General features: G+C 47.7%; 1 protein-coding gene and 2 non-coding genes across 3 annotated transcripts; all 3 read right to left on the bottom strand.

Moving 5' to 3' along the window:
• Window positions 1-12: 12 nt before the first annotated feature.
• On the bottom strand, window positions 13-16,483 carry LOC118218710 (cleavage and polyadenylation specificity factor subunit 6-like). The gene is given in 13 exon segments (XM_035401331.1): window positions 13-242; window positions 6,765-6,950; window positions 7,407-7,560; window positions 7,686-7,801; window positions 8,576-8,850; window positions 8,852-8,953; window positions 8,955-9,079; window positions 11,213-11,326; window positions 11,882-12,055; window positions 12,884-13,029; window positions 13,503-13,606; window positions 13,737-13,937; window positions 16,393-16,483. Coding segments are annotated over 12 exon segments (1,746 nt in total). The 5' UTR covers window positions 16,453-16,483; the 3' UTR covers window positions 13-242; window positions 6,765-6,775.
• Window positions 16,484-17,045: 562 nt separating this feature from the next.
• LOC118219400 lies at window positions 17,046-17,164 on the bottom strand. Its single transcript, XR_004763756.1, has one exon. It is a non-coding gene; the product is annotated as a 5S ribosomal RNA (ribosomal RNA).
• A 1,018-nt stretch (window positions 17,165-18,182) lies between these two features.
• On the bottom strand, window positions 18,183-18,346 carry LOC118219402. The gene has a single exon (XR_004763758.1). It is a non-coding gene; the product is annotated as a U1 spliceosomal RNA (small nuclear RNA).
• Between the last annotated feature and the right edge of the window lie 2,938 nt (window positions 18,347-21,284).

The raw sequence follows: 21,284 nt of genomic DNA, 5'->3' as shown, positions 1-21,284 counted from the left end.
ATAAAAAGAGCTTTTTTATTATTATTATTCTTTTTGTTTTTACCGTGAGTGCGGGGTTTTACTTTACACTACAGTCACTGAGCTTTAGGTAGTGAGTCGCTCCCCTTTCCGTGCGTGCGCAGACAGACAGACGGATGGACAGACGGGCGAAGGTGCGGCATCGTTGCGTTGGGGTGGGGGGTGGGGTGGGGTGGGGCGGAGCCTGGCGCAACTGGCGATCCTGACGATCCTCCCTCCTGCAGCTGAAAATGTGTCAGAACGAAGGGCGGAGTTTGGTTTGATTGACACGTCATTTGGGTTTCGACTTGACACAGCACTTGACACATCTCTCGGCTAACTACAAACGATAAGGGGGGGAGGAGAACACCAACATGCAAGCAGGTCTGCACTTGTGAAATAAATTAAAATAGCCTTTCGGAGAAAATAAATAAAAATAAAAAAAACAAAATAAAACCGCTAACAAAACAATAGAAAAACGGTCCCTTTTGTTGAAAGTAATGCAATAAGGACAACGAGGTTACTAATTTTAAAGTCAACTGACGCTACAGGAAATGCATGGAGCGGAAACTCACTGGTGAGAGGGGAAACTTCATTCGGCTGCTATTTATACAAAGGTCAGGTCTGTTCAGAATTATAATCTTATAATCAATAAGAGGAACTTCAGATGTATTTTGAGGATCATTTCGAGAATCACTCCTGTAGAGTAATTTTGCATGTTGGCAGTGATCTTTGGCCCTAATTTCGGTCACACTTACAAAAAAATAATTTCCAATAATTCAAATTGGCCATTCATATAATCCACAATGACAGTCCTCTTAAATTAAATTTTCTTAAAGGGGAACAAAAAAGTGCCTCTCCCCAGTTCAAACAACGCAAATTATGAAACTGAGTTTTAAAAAAACGAAAAAAAAAAAACGACCTATTTTAAATGCAAATAAACTAATATTTCCATAGGCCATTTGTTCTACGCTGTCAAATTAAAATAAATCTAAACTGAAGCTAGTAAAAAAAAAAAAATGAATTTCCTAATTAAAAATGCATTTTAAAAAGAGACTAATATGCTGCATTTTTAAAACATTCAATGAAATAACGTTTAAATGGCAGGCTATATTTTCGTAAATAAAACGTTGTGTTAAGACATTGTATTACGCATAGGCCAAAGCATAAGTGATATGGACCATTTTTTTATTTCCGAAATAATTTAAATACAAAATGCTAATAAACGTGAAAAACTGAAATTACGGGCCCTAAGTCGGGGAGCTACCAATGGCAAATGTGCCAAAAGTTAGAGGTGTTTTTTTAGGTTTCTGAACAGACCGCTACTTTTAGCGATATTGGACGAGAAGAGGAAAACCGTGGTGAGAATAAAAACAAAATAACAAAAAAGAAATATAAATAAAACCGTTTGTTATCCAGATGCAAAAAATCGCCGTCCTCAGTCACACTGGAATGGTGTCAACCTCCCTATCCCACATAGGGGTTCCTTATGGGGGGGAGGGGGGGGGGGGGCTTGATCAAAAATGGGAAGGGGGTCGCACAAGGAAAGACATAGCACCAGGACCGCAGGGAGGAACAGCAGGGACTTTGGTCAGAAAAATGAAATACCTCACAAAGATGAGAGGACACAGTCAATGCTCTATCTAAACAGCTTCAGGGGCGTGCAGACAAGAGGGACAAAGCTCTAGAGAGAGGCATGCACTCCGTACAGACGATACAAGTAAACAGTGTCATCTTTTCTGCACCTTGTAATTCAACAGATTAAAGCAGCAAATGTGATGTCACGGCTCCCCGCCCCCCCTCCCCGCCCCAAAAATGTCAGGCCTTTAAAGATGCAATTGCACAGAGGCACTCAACACAACAGCTGAAACCACAAATAGGTCATTTCCCCAACCTGATCGCCAGGTAAACAGCCCACGTATTATCCAATGTCAAGCAACCGGGATGATAAATTTAAGACGGACACTCAGAGAAATGTCGAAACTGGTTGCTATTCAAAAGCAGCCTGCCATTTCAACAATGTTATGATTTGTTTAAAGCTCATGTACGCGTGAACTTGGAAGCTGGATGGTAAATTGGATGGATTTTAGTGTCCTTTACGTGGTAACAAAGTTGGGCAAATGACCCAGAACTAATGTGCAACATTATTAACCCCTTAAAGGTATAATATCACAAATTTGTAATTAGAATGTTCTGAACGGAACATTCTAATGCTGATGTCACAATAGCTACTGATAACTGAAAGCAATGGAGTTCTAGAACACTGACAGAATTTTGAGAAAACATTGCAAAAAAACCTATTCAAAGGGATAAAACTCTCCACCCTTTTAAATCTCCTTTCTCCCGTGCCAACACAACATAGCGCAAGTCAAGCCCTCTTGGCTCATCCTGTCCTCACAGTATTGAACGGTGCTAAAGGGTTTATTTGGCAAATACCAGGATGAACAGAAAGGGGAATTTCACCCAAGAATTACAGGCTTTACTATTTCCCGTTTGTGGGACCAAAGCCAACATGTACCGAAATGTGCCGATTGTTCTGAGGAAAAGCATGTGCTGCTTGCGGCCAGGATTTAGAAAGCGGAGGCCCAAACCAGGCCTCGCAACAAAATAAGCTAGCATGTTCTCAGCATCAACATTTAAAGCATCAAATGAGTCGCAAAACGGCGGTTGGCGAGTGGCCCAAAATCAGACTGGGTCGTAATTTGGCCTCGCCTTCGTCCGTTTTGTAACGAAACCAGCGAGCGGTTCGCGTCCAGCCTATTCATCCTGAGGTGAAATTCCCCCCTGAACTCCAAAAGGTCGCATTGAAATAACAACAAACGACACGCATCCAAGCAAATGTGTAGCCACAGAGCGCGGTTACTCGAGAGAGAAAATTCAACCTCTCGGGAATAAAGCAGGGTCTCTCGGCATGGAGAACACATCACAGGTGACCTACGGGCGAGGCAGAAAAGCAGCTAGTCATTTCGGCTGAGCGTAAACACCTGGGGGGGGGGGGGCCAAACGAAACGTTAAGGTCGCGTTAACGTTCAGACCGACAGGAGTTACACAAAAGCTCTTCACAGAGGCTACCCCTAAGGAGACTGGGGCGAAGAAGCACAGACAAGAACACATTCGCTCTGTTCACAAACGTCAATTAAAACACATACACCCGGTTGATTGGTCAGTTAAAACGCATACTCCTCCCTCTTTTTGGGATGACATTCTAGCGTACTCGTTCACTTTCACATTCGAACACCGGTAGGTGTTCCTAGCTTGAAGTCCAAAACTGGTACAATACCCATATATTTTGTATTCTGAAGGGGGGCTGACAAACTTTTTAACAATGTTTGTATTTTCGACCATAGGACAGGGTGCATTAGCCCTGGATTTTTCCAGGCACTAGGGGGCACCAGCACACTTGTACAATGGTTTTCAAGAGAAGTGGCCAGAGGGTTGAGTTTGGTATCAAAATTATTACACATCACAAGTGGAATGATGGGAGATGAAGTCCAAAGCTTGGGCAACTGTACACAAAAACCTCCAATAACCTCCAAATCTGGACTTCATCTTCCATTGGCACCTCTACCAGATTTGTGAATGACTGGAACCATTGACAGGTGTGAGAAGTCCAAATTTGGAAAAGTAGCTATTTCAAATAAATCATGTTACAATCCAATCAAGGTGATTACAAAAACGCCCAAGCTAGGCAGCTGCTCCACCAGTTTAAAACTGTCCTCCAAACACAAATATTTCCAATTAATACAAAGCTTGCCACACTAATTTACAGGTAAAAACAAAACAAAAAAATAATCCAAAAGGGCCAAGACTAGTTTTAGGTAAAATATGCAATATAGTATATAATTATATCACATTTATGCATTCTGATGAAACTTTGAAACATTAATAACTCGTAGCATAAATATATAGGCACGAAGACTACATTCCAAATATATGCAGAAAGCCCTACGGGGTTCAATTATGAAGAATCACTTTAAAGAAAAAAAATTAAGATTACACAATACCGCAATACATTAAATTATTTCGATATATAGCAACTACCTAAGGTATTCATTACAATGATTATTGCACCCTCCCGAAAAGCAATACAAACAACTTTCTACCATTTCACCCTGTAAACAAATGAATCCACGCAAGCATAGTGGTTTGAAAAATACGGAAGAACCTATCCGTGAAACAGACAGACAGTGTTGAAAATGGTAACTTCAGCATTACACGCAAGTGAATATTTTTGCTTTTTTAAAATATATATATACACACACACACAAGTGCCAAAGTACAAATAGGGCCACATGTATGCATTAACCCTGTTTATCCAGGCAGAAACACAGGTCAAAACTATTAGGCCACCAGTGGTTTTATAAAAAGAAAAACTTTCAGTAGAGAAGACTTCAGCTAATATGCACACATTTACTGAATAACAAACCAAAGTATAAACAATTTTTTTCTACAATATATATAATAATATTACATGTAATATTACACTTGACTTTTCTGAAAATAGCCTCCTTTGACTTATTTACAGTAAGTTATCGTTATTGTAGGTAGAATTGAATAAAAGTTTGTACTTGGTTTGTTATCCAATGAATGCGCAAAAATGGACCAAATTCTTCTATACCTAAAGTTTTTATTTACTTTATTTATTTATATTTTTTTAAAACACACGTAGCCTAATACTTATGGCCTGTATTGTACCTGAAGCCAAATTCCACAGACTGACGCTTAAATCTCGGAACCTTCAGGAAAATATTTTTGGGGAGAAAGCCAAAAAACCTCACAACGGACCGAACATGCATAATTCACACTTCACAAGTTTTGGGGGCGAAAAACCAAAAATAAATAAATAAATAAAACAAATCGAAACACGCTATTTTCTCGCAAAATAGTGTCAATCACGGTGAGCCACACAACATTACTCAGTGCGCAGTGTAAATAAATAAAAATAAATACAAATAAAAACCGGCAGCCATTTTACGGCGACTCTTCCGTCCTCGCTACGAGCAGGCAGGTCGACGATAAGTTACCATCGCCGCGCAAAAAAAAACGAACGAGAACCACTCCCCGTCTGCCGTACTCAGAGGAAGAGTCCCCACAAATGACGAAGAGGGACAAAGATCTTTGGAAAACCTTTTAACAGCGCAGAATATTAAAAACACGTCGGTAAGGTAACCGTTTCCAATAATACGCTGAAGGGTGCAAACAAACAAGGTGCGGATTTTTGGGCATTCTGTAGCACTAAATAAACGGCTTTTCAAAAATGCAAAGTTGTTAAAGAACTTTTGACCTTACTGAAACAGTTTAGACTTCATTTCACCACAAATATATTCCCTAACAGCAACAGGCTGTTATAATCGTGTGGGGCAACAGATAATTTTACGATGCAATATTTCAATCTTTTGAAACACATAAAATTGACAAAAATGGCAGTTTCGTCCAAGTTGGCTACTAACCCCCCGTAGGCCACAGAAGAGTACTGTTTACAATTCTCATTCTGTCGCTAAAGGTAGCAATACGAATGGCAGAACAGGTCTAAAAAGACAGCAAAGACATTTTAAATCCTAAATGGGAGTACAAATAGATCTCAGTCTCTACCTCACACGTTCGTACACACACACAAAAATACTTAAGAATATACTATACAAGCTTGACTAGTAGCTAGTAGCATTTTTAAAAACACATCAAAACAAAAATAAATAACAAAAAAAAACAAACATTGTTTACGGTTAGGATTGAGGACTATAAAACGTACAGGCAGCTTTTTAACCAATGAACATGAGATTAAAATCAATCACTGGCAAATTTTTTTTCCTGTCAAATCTTCCCACATTTAATAATTCTGGAAATTTCGTTTTTTCTAAAATAACAAATGGAGGAAAGAACACGTTCTAGGGACTCCAGGGTTCAACCAAAAATTTCCAGGGTGAGCTATCGTATGCATGTACTCATCTTAACAGTGGTCAGCTTACAAACACAAGCAGCACTGTGGGGTTGGGAGTCAATGGATCAATAGACAGATGGGGCCTTACAGAACGTTTAATCGAACCCTGTGCCCATCGAGACCAGCTGAAAACTCCCTGTTCATGGTTCGGTCAAAAGATGTTTGTTTGCCAGGACGGTATAGCACAAGGTGGAGCTAGGCCGTTGCCCTTGGTTAGATCAAACACGAAGAACAGAAACAATATTAGCAGTGGACAGTAACGAGATATTATTTATATTTCACAGAAATTAAAGTGCCGTCTTCAAATATTAACTTTCCACCCTGCACACAGGATGTGATTGGACGTGACTGCACTCCAAAAATCAGCCAGGGCTTACTTTCACTAGGATTTACTAAGAATGGTCTGCTGGCCACAGTTTTTACTCACAGCTTACTCACTGATCAAACTAAGTAGCGTACTCGCACAGTAAACTCACCTCACCTGGTTTCTTGCGGCTGAGCTGGTTGTAAATTTTAAGACCCAGCAGACCCTGCGTTTCACTGGAGTGCGTGCACTCACAGAGAGCTGTGCTATAAATGACTGGATGTCCTCACAAGCCATGTAACCGGAGACAAACACACACACATACACACTAACACACACACACACACACACACACACACACACACCTGTCAAGAAAGCTACTCACCATGTCGACTGCACCTACCTGACCTGTTGGCCCATCTTCAGCCCAGTCCCCACAATGCACCGCTCGCGTCGCCTCCTGCGGGGCGAGAGGGGTGAGGGGTGGGGGGTGGGGATCATGGGAAAGGGGGCGGGGTTACGCACCTGTCCCCCCCTTAGCGGTGGCGGTACTCTCGCTCGCGGTCGCGGTCCCTCTCCCGGTCGCGGTCGCGGTGGCGCTCGCGGCTGCGCTCGCGGTAGTAGTCCTCGTGGCGCTCGCGGCTGCGCGACTTGTGCCGCCGGCTCTTCTCCCGGGACCGGCTGTGGTCCCTCTCCCTGGACCGCTCCCGCCTGGGGGGAGGGGGGAGGGCAGGACCTCATAAAACCACAACACGGGCAGTAATGCTGCAGTACACACACACACACACACACACAACATACAAACGCACTACGTACAAACGCGCGCTACACACGAGATACACACAGGCACACGCATACAGCACACATCACAAACTGCACACACACACACACACTGCTTATACCGAACACACACACTAAATATACAAGAACACACATACACAATATGCAATCTACATTCTGCTGTGTATGCCGTGGTTGTGCTCTACGCAGACACAGGACACACACACACACAGTAACACTGTGTACAGTGCACAGGAGGCCTCTCCGCTCCCAGGATAGTGCCCGGGCCTGTGGGGGCAGGCAAGGGGGCCCCGGCCCGTGGGAGGGGGAGGCGAGGGGGGCTCAGCCGGGCCCGTGGGGGGGGAGGAGGCGGCGACGGGGGCTCACCTAGACGCCGAGCCGTAGGACTTGGACTCGATGCCGTGCAGGCAGTCCTGCAGCGAGCTGATCAGCACCTTGCACCGGTCGTCCGCAGACACCTTGGACTGCTTGATCAGGGAGATGGCCGTCACCAGGGTCTCGATGGCGCTGCCGTAGTCCGCTGCACAAGGGGGGGGGGGGACCGTTAAAACGGTTACGGGCAGGACCGCGATTGGCCGGCCGGCCAAGGGGAGGACGGCGATTGGCCGGTGCGTGCCTGTGCGTGCGTGCGTGGGCGGGACCCACCTGCGCTGGCGTCCGACACCGCCCTGGAGATGGCGCTGCTGGAGATGGCCCGGTTGCGGTTCATGATCTCCTCGAACTCGGCCTCGCTCAGAGGGGTGCGAGCGGCCTCCATTTCCCTGAGCGCGGAGGCAGAGGAGGGGGGGGGTCAGCGACGCGGGAGAGAGAGACGGCAGAAGGACAGAGCGAGAGAACTCCCGGAGGAGGGTGGGGGGGGGCACGGCTGTTATGACTGAGTGCTGCGGGAAACGTCGGCCCACCCGCTGATCTATGGATCAGTTTAGTCGCAGCACACTAAACACTGTCAACACCTCACCATAAATGATTGCATTCCTCACTGTAAATCCATCTATAAAAACACCCTCAAGGTAACTATCCCAGTACAACAGCACTACCAGCATACAAGCCTCAGGATGAGACACACACACACACACACACACATTTTCAAGGACACAATTTCAGTGGAAGCAAAGTTACCGCAGCTACAATCTTGTTAAATACGTTAAACAGCATGTCTGTGAAATACACCATTTTTTTAATTAGCATTGCTTAGAGAAGGCATTTGAAAGTCAAGATCTCAAAGGTCGTGAATCTAATTTCCCAATAACAGGGCACCAGTAGAGCTGAAGATCGGCTCAGATCAAACAACGCTTGCTTCCTTCAGCACGTTTCTGAAACAGCGTTTTCTGCAACTATTTCGCACGCGCAGCTTCACACGATGCTAATCGGGACTTGCAAATCACAGCCAGAGGCAGTATTGAGACAGAAAGACTCATAACAAGGCGTCACCGGAGAATTTCAAGCAGGACAGCTCAGGTGGTAAAAAAAAAAAAGTGTTCCCAGCCCCGCGCCCGTTTTTTGGAAGGGTGGGGCGGGGCTGGTCTGAAACGTACCTGCCGGCGGGACCGAAGTCTGCCCGCTCGTACGGGGGCGGGCGCCCGTACGGGTCGTTGGGAGGGGGGCCCCGGCTGTCGGACGACGGCATGTTGCTGTTGCCGGGCGGCGGGAAGAAGGCGGGGTTGACGTGGGGCGCCGGGGGCGGGGCTCCGGGGGGCGGGCCGGGCATGTGCGGGGGCGGGGCCAGGGCGAGGGGCGGGCCGATGGGCCCCGGGGGCCGGGGAGGGAAGGGCCCCGGAGGGGGCGGGCCCTGCTGCGGCGGGGGGGGGCCCCGGAGGCGGGCCGTAGCCCGGGACGGGGGGAGGGGGGCCGGGGGGGATGGGGCCCATCGGCGGCTGGCCGAACTGGCCCGGGAACATCACCGGGGGCGGGGGGGCGGTCGCCTCGGTTCGGGGGCCCCGACAGGGGCGGGGGAAGACCCTGTCCTGGCGGAGGGGGCCCGGGGGGACCTGGGGGGCCCGGGGGACCAGGCGGGGGACGAGGTGGTCCTTGCAGGCCTCCTGAAAAAGTGAACAAAACACAAAACAACCCCCCAATGATTACCCAGCTGCACCAAACTAAAGAGCAGGGGGAATTTCATGAAACAGGATTAGAGAGTTAGCTGGATAACTTCAGTCCATGTTCCAGATTTGGGGAGGGTTCCGGGTTTTTACTCAGCGCAGTTATCCAGCTAACTCAGTAATCCCGCTTCGTGAAACAGGGCCCTGAACATTCTACGCGTTCCTGTTCGAATGGACGCACTCATTACGTCGAGACCTGCGATTGGAGGGCGAGGCTTTTTTTTAACTGCAAAATGGGTCTCACGCGTTATCAGGGACTCTGACCTTCGTTCGCGGGGTTCGACCGGTTCATACAGGCCGGTCGCCGACATCACTGCAGAGCCTTAACGGTTACAAAGGTTCGCGAAGCCTCGCTCTCCCATCTCGAAGCGCAAACATTTCACCCGGCAAGGTCAACACACAACGGCTCTGCTAACCCAATTAAGAGCAGAGGACGTCTGGCTCGGCTGCTCGGTAACCGCTATGCGTGTATGGAAATGTAGCAGCCAAAGGCAGGCCAGAGATTCCCGTCTTTCAGGTTTGACTCTTTACCTGGAGAGCCAAAATGGGACCCGCCGTTTAAATGACGCTGCCAGCTTTGCGGTAGCATACTGTATTTTTACATGCGAGGTGCGTCCACAGCGCACATGTTGAAACCAAGCGGCTCAAGCCATGCGGAGAGAGCGACCGAGGGGTAGAGGTCAAAGGTGAGATTCGTGCTCCACAGAGAAAGGAAGAGAGGCAGACAAACGGGCGGGGCGCTGATATTCGGACCCGGTGCAGCCTGCGGTCAGGCTCGTTCACACGCCTGACCGCGCCGCCGCCAACCGCTGACCCTGGATCAGTTTGAACCGTGTCACAGGACGGTCGGGGTCAGGATCAGGGTTTAAAACCATCTGAAGGGTAGATTTTTAAGGAACGTTTCCCCACCCCGCCCCCCCCAAATAATTTTAAGTCAGTGTTCTAGAACTCTAGTGCATTCAGTCAGCAGCAGTGGCTTGCGACATCAGCAGTGGAATGTTCAGTTTAGAACGTTCTAATCACATATTTGTGATGTCACACATTTGTGATGTCACACCTAAAAGGTTCACCAGAGTGGCCCTTGGAGCCAAGTGCTGGACAGGTCCGAGCATCGCAGAGACACCGAGAGGCAGAGGGGAAGACAAGCGTGAGAGAGGGAGAGGGAGTAGGAGAGAAAGAGTGAGAGAGAGGGAGAGCGAGGGAAATGAAGGGAGAGTAGTCACAAAGCCCTATCCCCTATCTCCATTACAAGCTCCTGTTAAGAGGCGAAGAAAACCTGCTATAACTAACTTGCATAAGCCCCGGCATAATGCTGCTGTGTTTCAGTAGCACTGCAGTGGTATCAGTTTGTCACAGTGCCACATCAGCATCACACCAAGACATTAGCATCACAGCCCATTGCTGACGGAAACCTCGTTCAGGAAAATCGATACAGAAGTTAAGGCAAGTTGTCGTCAATCCTTTTTTTTAAAGTACTTTGACCGCTCCCAAAATTCTAAGTTGCGGTGTTATCTGGGACGCGAGGAGTCACCGTGCCACAGGAGAGTGGAACAGGGGGGACCCGGACACCTCCCTTAAAGCACACACCAGGGGGCGGGGGTTTAGGAGAATAACCTAAACAAACAGAGGTGTGCTGCTTAGGGGCAAGGCACGGCCAGCTTGGGCACGTGACCGCTAACGCTCTCAGACATGGAATATTCTAGGCTTTCTGGCTTGGTTGGGGGGGGGGGGGGGGGGCAATTCAAGTTAAAAACAGCCAGAGCCCAAAAGTTAAGCTTAAACGCTGCTATAAACGGTGGTCAAATACAGCTAAGTACACCGATACACCCCTCACCCAAACGCCCCCTGTGGGCGAACACAGGATATTACACCCCTGATGGATGAAGTAAGAGCACCAGAGACAGCCGGGTCGTGGGGGTGGGGGTCCAGTCGAGGTTCCTTCCCCGGGGGAGATGGAAACATAAGAAGGGGGTGCGGGGGGGGGGGGGGGGGGGGGGGTGTGTTGTTTGGGCACGAGGGGCAGGGGGGTGTCAGTCTTAACGCGCTACGGGTAGGAGGAGGAGGCTGTTTCACCTCTGGGTCGCCAGCTCCCATCCCTCCCCGGCTGGAAGCAATTGAAATTCATTTCCATCAGATGGCTGTCCTGGTGCCTATGGGGAATGAGCTCCGAGGACCTCATCCCAGGCCCTAGTGGGAGGAAAAAAGCACAGTCACCACTGGCACCCCGCTTCACCCCGGCCAGCGGCTACACAAGAGAGGGAAGGGGGGGGGAGAGAGAGAGAGAGGGAGGGAGGGAGGAGAGAAAGGAGAGAGAGAAGGGGGGAGAGGAGAGAGAGAGAGAGGGGGAGAGGGAGGGAGGGAGGAGAGAAAGGAGAGAGAAGGGGGTGGGGGGAGAGGAGAGAGAGAGAGAGAGAGAGAAAGTAGGATAAGAGGGAGAAATGACGAAGAGAAAGAGGGAAAGAGAAAGTGTTGAGAGTGAAAGGGGGAGGGGGAGGAAGAGAGAGAAAGAGCAGGACGGAGAGGGGGTGGGAGAGAGCAAGTGCGCCGTAGCTAAATCCTGCCCCCTCCTCCCAAAAAAAAAAGGGGGTGTGAGACAAAGGGGGCGGGACAGGCAGCATTCGGGGGGGGGGGGGGGGGGGGGGGGGGGGGGGGGGCGTGGCCAGGAGGAGGAGGCAAGAGGTTACCCCTCCATCGCTGCAGTTTCCGTAGGCTGGGCTCCTAGAGGGCGGGGCCAGAGCTCACCTGGGAAATGTGGGGGGGGCCCTCCTGGTCCCACGGGTCCCGGGAACCGGTCACCTCCGGGGCCGGGGGGGCCGGGGAAACGCCCCCTCCCCCTGCCCAGGGGGAAGCCCCCGCGGGGGCCTATGCCAGGGGGGCCGGCCTTGCCCTCGCCAGACATCTGCCCTGACTGCGTGCCTGTGGGGGGGGGGGGGGGACACGAGAACATTAACCTTGCCACAGTATCCCACAATGCATCATTGCTCTGCTCCCATCTGAACTCAAAGTGCCAAACTTGCACTTGAAAGGGGAAAAAATCTAAATCTGATCACATGACTCGGTGCACCATTAACACGGAGTGCTATGCAGGTCATTTACAGCCTGCGGAGAGCCCCCTTTAAAAAGCCAATCAGAACACTTCCTGCATTCGTTACACACAGAGCATGCAAACTGCTGCCCTTAGTACAGCAGTTCCTTCAGTTACATTAGTTGAATGGATGAGTATCCCAGGCGATAAGGGATGGACATGCAAACTGGCAGTAAGGCGCTGCCACTGCGGCGGCTAGTGCAGACTGTTGCGTCGCCGCTGCAGCGCATGCAGTGTTGCGTTGCTGCTGCAGCGCGCGCAATGTGTTGCATGCCAGCTGCAGTGCATGCAGTGTTGCATTTCTGCCGCAGCGCACGCAGTGTTGCGCTGCGCCTGCGGCAAGGGAAAAATGCTGCATTGGCGCTGCAGTACGTGCAGTGTCGCATTGCTGCTGCAGCACGTGCAGTTTCGCACTGCTGCCACAGCACGAGCAAAGTGTTGCATTTCCGCTGCAATGCATGTAGTTCTGCATTGCGGCTGCAGTAAGGGCAGAGTGCCGCATTGCTGCTGCAGTACGTGCAGTGCCGCATTGCTGCTGCAGTACGTGCAGTGCCGCATTGCTGCTGCAGTACGTGCAGTGCCGCATTGCTGCTGCAGTACGTGCAGTGTTGCATTGCGGCTGCAGTAAGGGCAGAGCGCTGCGCTTCTGCTCCACATACTTTTCCTGGACTGCATTTCAAACTGACTGAGAGACTGCTTGTTGCAGGGCGTGACGACGGGGTTCAGGCCGTGGAGCTCCCGCTTGGACAGCAGCTCCAGCAGCTTCCTGGAGGAGGCCTCCGATCCCACGCAGACCAGGGCGAACCTGCGGGCGCGGTCCCACACGCACGGGTTAGACGCAGTGCTGCAGCAAAGGCTGTTTTACACCTTACAGGCCACACAGTACTACAGGAGAGCCAGTGACTATTTTACACCTTATAGACCACACAGTACTACAGGAGAGCCAGTGACTATTTTACACCTCATAGACCACACAGTACTACAGGAGAGCCAGTGACTATTTTACACCTCATAGACCACACAGTACTACAGGAGAGCCAGTGACTATTTTACACCTTATAGACCACACAGTACTACAGGAGAGCCAGTGACTATTTTACACCTTACAGGCCACACCGTACTACAGGAGAGACAGTGACTATTTTACACCTCATAGACCACACAGTACTACAGGAGAGCCAGTGACTACTTTACACCTTATAGACCACACAGTACTACAGGAGAGCCAGTGACTATTTTACACCTCATAGACCCCACAGTACTACAGGAGAGCCTCACCCTTTAGACTGGCCGTTGGCTCGGTTCTCGAAAAACTTGATCTCCAGCACGTCGTTGATGCCGACCGACCGAATGGCGTCCGTCAAATCCTCGTCGGTCGTCCACTTGGGAAGAGAGGGCACAAGCCGAAAAATTAGACCCGCCCACAGTTGCAACCGAAAACAAAGACCCGTTACAGAAAAGGCAGACCAAGATGGCGGAACGGGGTACGTAGGCCAAGATCTTCGAACGCACCCACGTCAGGTTGCCGATGTACAGGGCGATCCTCTTGCCCGTGTAGGTGTAGACCACGTTGGGCGGGGCCCCCTTGCCCCCCTCCCTGCCCACGGCCGGGGGGAGGGCGTCCAGGTAGTCCCGGTCCTCCGGGGCGTCCCCGTTGTTGGCGGAGGGCGAGATGACCTCATCGTACAGGTCGTGGACGTCGTACTCCGCGTCCTGCGGGGCAGGCAGAAAAGCAGCGCGGCGACGGACGTTAGCGAGCCGTTAGCGCACCTGGACCCCCCGAGTTCCATAACAGGAAATTCACACCATAGATATTCACACAATCTTCAGGCCGCTGACCTTGCGTTTCCCCCAAGAACGGGGCCTCTCTAATCTTAGCCAAAAAAAAAAGGCCACGGCAAACACCCGATTCAACTAAATAGCTACTCGTGATCTTCGGTCGAGACCTTAGGTTTCAAAGCCTGGGTCTGGCCTGAACATAAAGAGCAGGGAACGGTTTATTTATAAAAAAATTTAAAAAATTAAAATAAAAAAGACAGCGGCACGGCAACAAACCGTCAGGGGAAACTGGGCTCCGAGCGCAAAGGCCGTGGGTCCGATTCCCAGCCGGAGCCGCGCTCTTGTGCGAGGCTCTTGTGCAACGCTCTTGTGCAAGGCACTCAACGTGAACTGCAAGCGTGTCGACGGCAGCTCGCGCTAAACGCGTCAGCGTAAAGCAGGCAGGCGGTCGTACTCGTGGCACCGTTTCGCCGAACTGGCCAACCCCACTTACATCACACCCATCGCATATCCGCCAAGGGACCGACCTGGACAAGGGCGTTATTACCTGCGGGGCGTGGTGGATGGGGGAGGCAGTTCTATTCGTGGGGGTGCCGGGGGTATATGCGCCCAGAGCGCTGGCACACGGCACGTCTCCACGCCCCCCCCCCGCCCCGGGTGGGTAAGGATGACAGGCAGCGAGAGTCCCCTGGAGACGCCCCGCTCCCTGGAGACGCCCCGCCCCCCTCTCCTCTCCTCCCAGTCACAACCGGCCAGGCCCCGGGTGAGGCACGGAAACGGCGCACCTCGGTTTTTCGGAACGCTTGGCCCCGACCGCACCCGGGCCGAGTGACATGCGAGTTGGACTCAGCAAAGGGGGGGGGGGGGGGGGTGAACTGATAGGGTTCTCTTTACTCGAGCGCAGCTGTGACCGGCGATGGATTAAATTCGACGCGCGGTGTGCGGACGCCGTGTCCAATAACGCTCTGGTCTCCCGGTGCACGGGCAACTGGACGAAGGACAGCTGTCCTCATTCATAGCCAGCCGATTGGTGGACACAAGCCAGCAAATCCCTTTAGGCGTTTGGTGGAAAAATCCAGGTTCAGAAAGTAAAAGTCCTCCCCAGTATTTTGTTCCAATCGCCTGAATTTCCTGATATTCAGGTGATTGGAACAAAACTACTGAATTACTGAAATCAGCTGGCTGAGTTCAGGGATGGAAGAAACACATGGCAGAACTTTCTGGAACGAGTGATGGAAATCTTTCAGCCAGCTGTTCGGGTCTACCTGAACACAACTGCTACAAGAGATAGAGGTGTCAGTTTAGTAATTGTAAGCTGCACACACGACAGCATTTTAAAGGTTATGAAGGAAAGGACCATTCAATACATATACAATATTCAATAAGGATACCATAAAACAAAACATACATTCAGTTAGACTTTACATAGGTTTACGCGCATTGATGCGCACACACAAAATTATATTTCAGAAAATCTATTGTTTTTTTTTTTGTTCTCGTACCGTACATAATATTATCAGCATGCGTAGATTCAAATAAATAAATAACTGAGCAACCTTCGCTGCCATGATTTGCCCAACATTAGGCTACAGAAAAACGAGTAAAGTGGATGGACAAAAACATAACAAGAAAGCATGTCGGGACAGTACCCAGCACGCAGAGAACCTTCGTTTGCCTAGGTCACCCAACATTAATAAATAGTAAATAGAGCGTCAGTAGGATATAAAAATGCTCTCGTTAAACTGAAAATGGAGATAATAGATTTTCTATGTTAGTTCATTAGCTCGTGCAACAAGAGCAGAATCAATGTGTCACTTAGCTGGAACACGTCAATATTAGCGACGTGTTCCCGTGACACTTGGAAAAAAAGTAAAAACTTATTTGGCGAAATAATTTACATGAAGGGAGCTCGCTACCCTTGTCAAGTAGCTGGTCAACATTAGCTAAAGTTGGCGGCCGAAGAGCCCCGGTCGTTCAGCAATAGCCAGCTAAACACAGGTTGACCAAACAGGGCCTGCCTGTCTCTTTCAACAACACACACACACACATACACACACACACACACACACCGTCCCAACACCAAATGCGCTCTTAAATCTACATTTGTAACGCACAAAACAAGGACGAAACAGAACAATTCAGCAGACACAAATGTTGCGAGTCTCACTAACACCAACGAGCATTTCAAATACAGACTGATGAGAAACTCCCCCGAGGTCCCTCTCCAGCTCCACAAAAACAGAACATCCACTGCACCAGATTTTCGTTGCCCTTTCGCGTACAAATCGGGAAACTACGCATTCATTTCTCGGCGTGCAAAACTACACTTGCACCCACGCGTGGATAAATATGTGCACGGTGTAAATAATAAATAAACATTGCACGCTACCTGTGTAAATTCTTCTTCTACATCCGCGTAAATGTCGATATGATCCACGCCGTCGGCCATTTTCAACTCGGCCTCCACCTCTGACTGAATTCTTTAGAGGCAGAAAACAGCAGAGCGGAAAAATAGAACACGTCACTTCCGGGAGTCAGTCACATTCAGTGTGTGTAGCTAATGATACAATCCCAGTTTAGTGCACATACAAACCAAACAATCGTGACTGCTCCATGACTTTAGCCAATATTTTACGCGACAATCTGAAAAAAAACGCGTTTTACTGAGTTAGCTGGAAATCTGCACCGAGTAAAACCCCGTATCCCTCCCCAAACTGGAACATGGGCTCAAGTAAAAACAGCTGTTCCAGGTTTTTTTCAGCACAGTTCATCGTTTATTTCAATAATCCTGCTTCCTGAAATACCCCTGCTTTCTCACTCTTAAAAAAGCTTGACAGGAACTGAAGAAATCTGAAGTCGGAAGCCATTAGATTATTTCAACAAAAAAACAGCTGTGTTGAGGGAAAAACAGATGCGTTGTGAGAAGTGACTGCATAATTAGGACAGGACAACATATAATTTTTCTTCAGTGTGAATAAGTTAGTTTCCCATCTTTTACCTTGCTAAACAGCGCCCTCATGTGTGACAACGAGGGGGAAAAAAAGCTTACAGCACCTGGTATTCCCAGGCGGTCTCCCATCCAAGTACTAACCAGGCCCGACCCTGCTTAGCTTCCGAGATCAGACGAGATCGGGCGTTCTCAGGGTGGTGTGGCCGTAAGCGAAAAACTCTACAGCTAATACGGTTTAAATAGTTACACAAATAATGGAATTGACCGCCAACATAGTTGCTTCCGTTAAATTTCGTTACGTACGTCTCACCCATTGATATTTTCTTAACAGTATTAAAATGTTACATTTAAAATAGAACATGCACTCAGCTACACGTGAATTAGAATATTATCCAAAAGCAGGCGATGATGTGCTAAACTTAAAGTAGGTTAAGTATTCAGCTATTTTTAATAACTGTGCTATTAAAAAGCGCTGGATAGACTAATGCCTAAAAGATCCTCTCTTAATGTTCAGTGAAATCAGAACTCAAACGGAGCACCTCTTCTAGACAAACGAACGCACGTCTCAGCCTTTTACACAATAAAAGCTACACAAAAGACCCAAGACCGATTTTGAAACCAGTTTCATGATTCATCATTTTAATGTGTAATATAAAAAATATTTTATTAAAGCATAAATGCAAATACAACCAAGTCACATGTGTTTTTAGCACACCTTTTAATGACATACAGTAGTTATAGTGTGCATTAGGAGTCTGCAGGACTTGTACCTGTATCTGTTTTCTGATATAAACTGAATTTTGCACAACATGAACTGAAGATGTGTTAACAGAAAATACCAATCTTCGGGCATGTGTACATTTGGCTAGAACACTGGAATTTTCTGTTGTAGCAAAATATGGGCCAAGATGGTTTTCGTAGTGCATATAAAACCACTTTAGACCACTGACATAGCTGTTAATGTTCAGCCTTGCTGTCTCGCTGACTAAATTATTGTACAAGCAACACCAACAAGTGTATGTTACTTTTAATAAAATAAAGCTATGTACATATGCAAGTTTTCCAGAATGTAACTTTTCCAGAATGTAACTTATTTGATATGCGTAGTATTGTCAGAATATGGCATATTTATAACAAATATTGCAGCATCTACTGGGTGGCTACAATTATCAGTCCCAGGATGACGCCAGGATCATTCAAAACGATTTATATTTTTTCCACCAGAAAATCAGGGGAGAGCGCGAACGCAGTCCCCCACTACCAGAAATTATGCAGTCGAGATTCCCACATTTGGGGAATTCGCAGGGGTCAGCACAACCGGAGTGCAATGGCTGAGCCTCGCCCTGGGTGAACCACCTTCTTGATCATGGTATCTCCCCTGCCAGGTAAGTATGAGTTGTACACATTTCGGGATGCGTCCCCACTCCACACCATACCGTTCACACATACGGGTATGACATCTTCCGACATGCACAGCTGTCAGAGCCGCAAAATAGCGATTGTGCACATTGTCCGGTTTCATTCCGTAAGCCAGAATATTGGTGCTCGTTATTTATTTCATCTCCGACAAACAGTTTTATAAATATTTCCCACAATGCAACGCTGGACATATTGCCAGTGATATTCATACAGGAAAAAGCGAGAGGTAACAAAATATCCTGAATACAAATATCCTGGTTAGAGGCGATTCATATTTATTTCTCACAAAATACGGTCTTTTATAATAATTTCACTTGTATTCTGTGTAAATCTGAAGAGTTAAAACAGACAGAAATACCAGCCAGGAGCAAGAGAAAGACGCTTTACACCGCCTCACACGGCGCATGCGTGCAGATATGGGAAACTCGTCAAAATAACTTTACCCCTCCGAGAAATCGCAGCGAAGCCCAAACTAACTTATAACATTATGGAAATAGCGTAAGCACATTCTCGGAACTTACTTCATAAGTTCAATATGTACATATATAATTCGCAAATACACATATAATGAACAAAAACTCTGCATCAATGAATCGTGAACCTCTCCCCTCTCCAGTTCTGAAAAAAAGCTAATGACAGAAACTGAAGTAAGCAGAAGTCGGACACTATGATTATTTCGATAAAAAACTAACTTTGTTGAAGGAATAATTTGATGCGTTAATTTGCTGATTGTAGGCTACAATTAGGACACGCCAACGTTAATTTTTTCTTCAGTCATCTTTTACCTTGCTAAACAGCGCCCTCGTGTGTGAAAACGCAAAAAAGCATACAGCACCTGGTACTGGTATTCTCAGGCGTTCTCCCATCCAAGTACCCGTTTGTAATAAATAAGATAGTGATATCAAACGTCTGTTCATGCATTTATATAAATTGTATCATGTGTAAATAATTACAAAAAATTGAAAAACATACATTTCCAAAAGTATGCAGACACCCCTTCCAATGAGTGGTTTCAGATATTTCAGCCACACCAATTGCTAAAAGGTGCGTAAAATCAATCATACAGCTATGCAATCTCAATTGACAAACATTGGCAGTAGAATCGGTCGTACTGAAGAGCTCAGTGACTTTCAACATTGCACTGCCATAGCATGCAAACATTACACATCAATTAATTATGATTAACGTTATTTACTGGTTGTTGCTACACATACATCCACGTTTTCTGATTTATCGTTAGTTGGTGGGCAAGTCACAACTTGCTGCCAACACGTTGGTAGAAAATGGCTAATTTAGAGTAACGCGTCGACACATTTGACGAACAGCAACAGAGAAATAATGAAAAACCGACAGTAAATTGTATGTTGTTCAGAAATGGACATACTGTTCGAAAATGAGGAGAGATTACAACAGGACCACTGTACAGTGCTTAATCGCCAGCCAAACACTATTTAGGCCTACCGTTTGGAATCACAAAACGGCGAATGTAGTTGGTCAGACACTGACCGCGCAAAGTGAACGCCCTTAGGCCTTAGCCCTTAATTACTTAATGGCAAAATAACTGTAGTCACTAGCGTTGACTGATGTAGAACCTGAACTCGTTCATACCAAATCGCCATTTTAGTAAGGTTAGCTTCGGCTTTTTAAAATTTGCCCAAGTAACGTTAACGTTTGCTATCAAGTAACCAAACACGAAGCCGTCACCAATATGCTGAGCAGGCTAGCTCAACCAACAAAAAGGAGAAACGTTCATTATCTAGTTAATTATAACACTTAGATAACCGACCAGAAAATCATTTTAAACCAATATCGCTTGTGCTACCAACAGCTAAAGTAGACGACCTAGCTAACTCTTAATTTCCAGTAAAAACTTTACTCACCCGCCACACTTCGGCCTGACGCCACTTTTTTCTCCTAACTGACTCGGACTTTTTGAACTGGAGGGCATAAAACCTAAAGTCCGTGTTCTTCCCTGTTATTTGTACAGCCCACCACACAACCTTTCAGCATTTTTATAATCTTGATAATCCATTTACTGCTAATAGCCTACTCACGCGACGGAGCGCAAAGGATCGTTTCTCCTCCATTGTGGACGTGGCCTTAATTGCGTGACGCGTTGTGCGTAGTGTTCCTGGGCAGGTGGCTTCTCAGCAGAACTAAGGAAGTTCGTCAAAAACATGCAATCCTGCGATAAAAATACTAATGTGAATCATTAGCAAGGTTTAACCTGCATTGCTTCAGTATATATCTAGCTGCATAAAAGTAAATGCTATGTAAATAGTTGTGAAAGTCTGCTAAATGCCTGTAATGTAATGTAATGAACCAGAGAACTGCAGTGAATCATGATTTTTATCTGGGGGCAGTAACCTTGTAAATCAGACACACTGCATCCCTGGGTGCCTCGTTTCTGCAGAAGCAAGCCGCGTGTCTTCGCACATACAGTAGTACATAATCTTGTGCATTTGCTAGTCAGTAACACAAGTAAGGGTTTTTGCAGAAGGAGGGAGCACGTCCAAAATGGCCTGGTATTCCCAGGAGGGAGGAGGCAAAGGAGGCCCAGGAATGCTTTGCAGAGGCTCTGCGTGGTGAACAGGTACATAAATGTAATCCTATGTAATTCTGTTCATCCGGTAGCCGTCTGTTCACCTGACCCTCTGGTGTAGTGGCCAGAGAGTCCACTGCTGTCATTCTTTCCTCTCTATCCCATGACCAATTGGCGTAGACATGCGCAGCCACTTCACGGCCAGATGAGGTAATCAGCAGATAGTTGTGTTTGAAGATCGCACTGGTGAGAAGTAATTGGTGGATACATTCTATGGGCGTGCCCAATGCGTTGGGGAGTCTGATAGTTGCCAATAAAAGATGGCTGCATCAGACAGTTCTCCAGAGCTCTCCAGGACTGCCCATGAGAA

The sequence above is a fragment of the Anguilla anguilla genome, chromosome 19, assembly GCF_013347855.1.
Source record: "Anguilla anguilla isolate fAngAng1 chromosome 19, fAngAng1.pri, whole genome shotgun sequence".
In the NCBI taxonomy this organism is placed as follows: domain Eukaryota; kingdom Metazoa; phylum Chordata; class Actinopteri; order Anguilliformes; family Anguillidae; genus Anguilla; species Anguilla anguilla.
The sequence above is the reverse complement of the archived record's forward strand: the minus strand, read 5'-3'. Positions and strand labels throughout refer to the sequence as shown.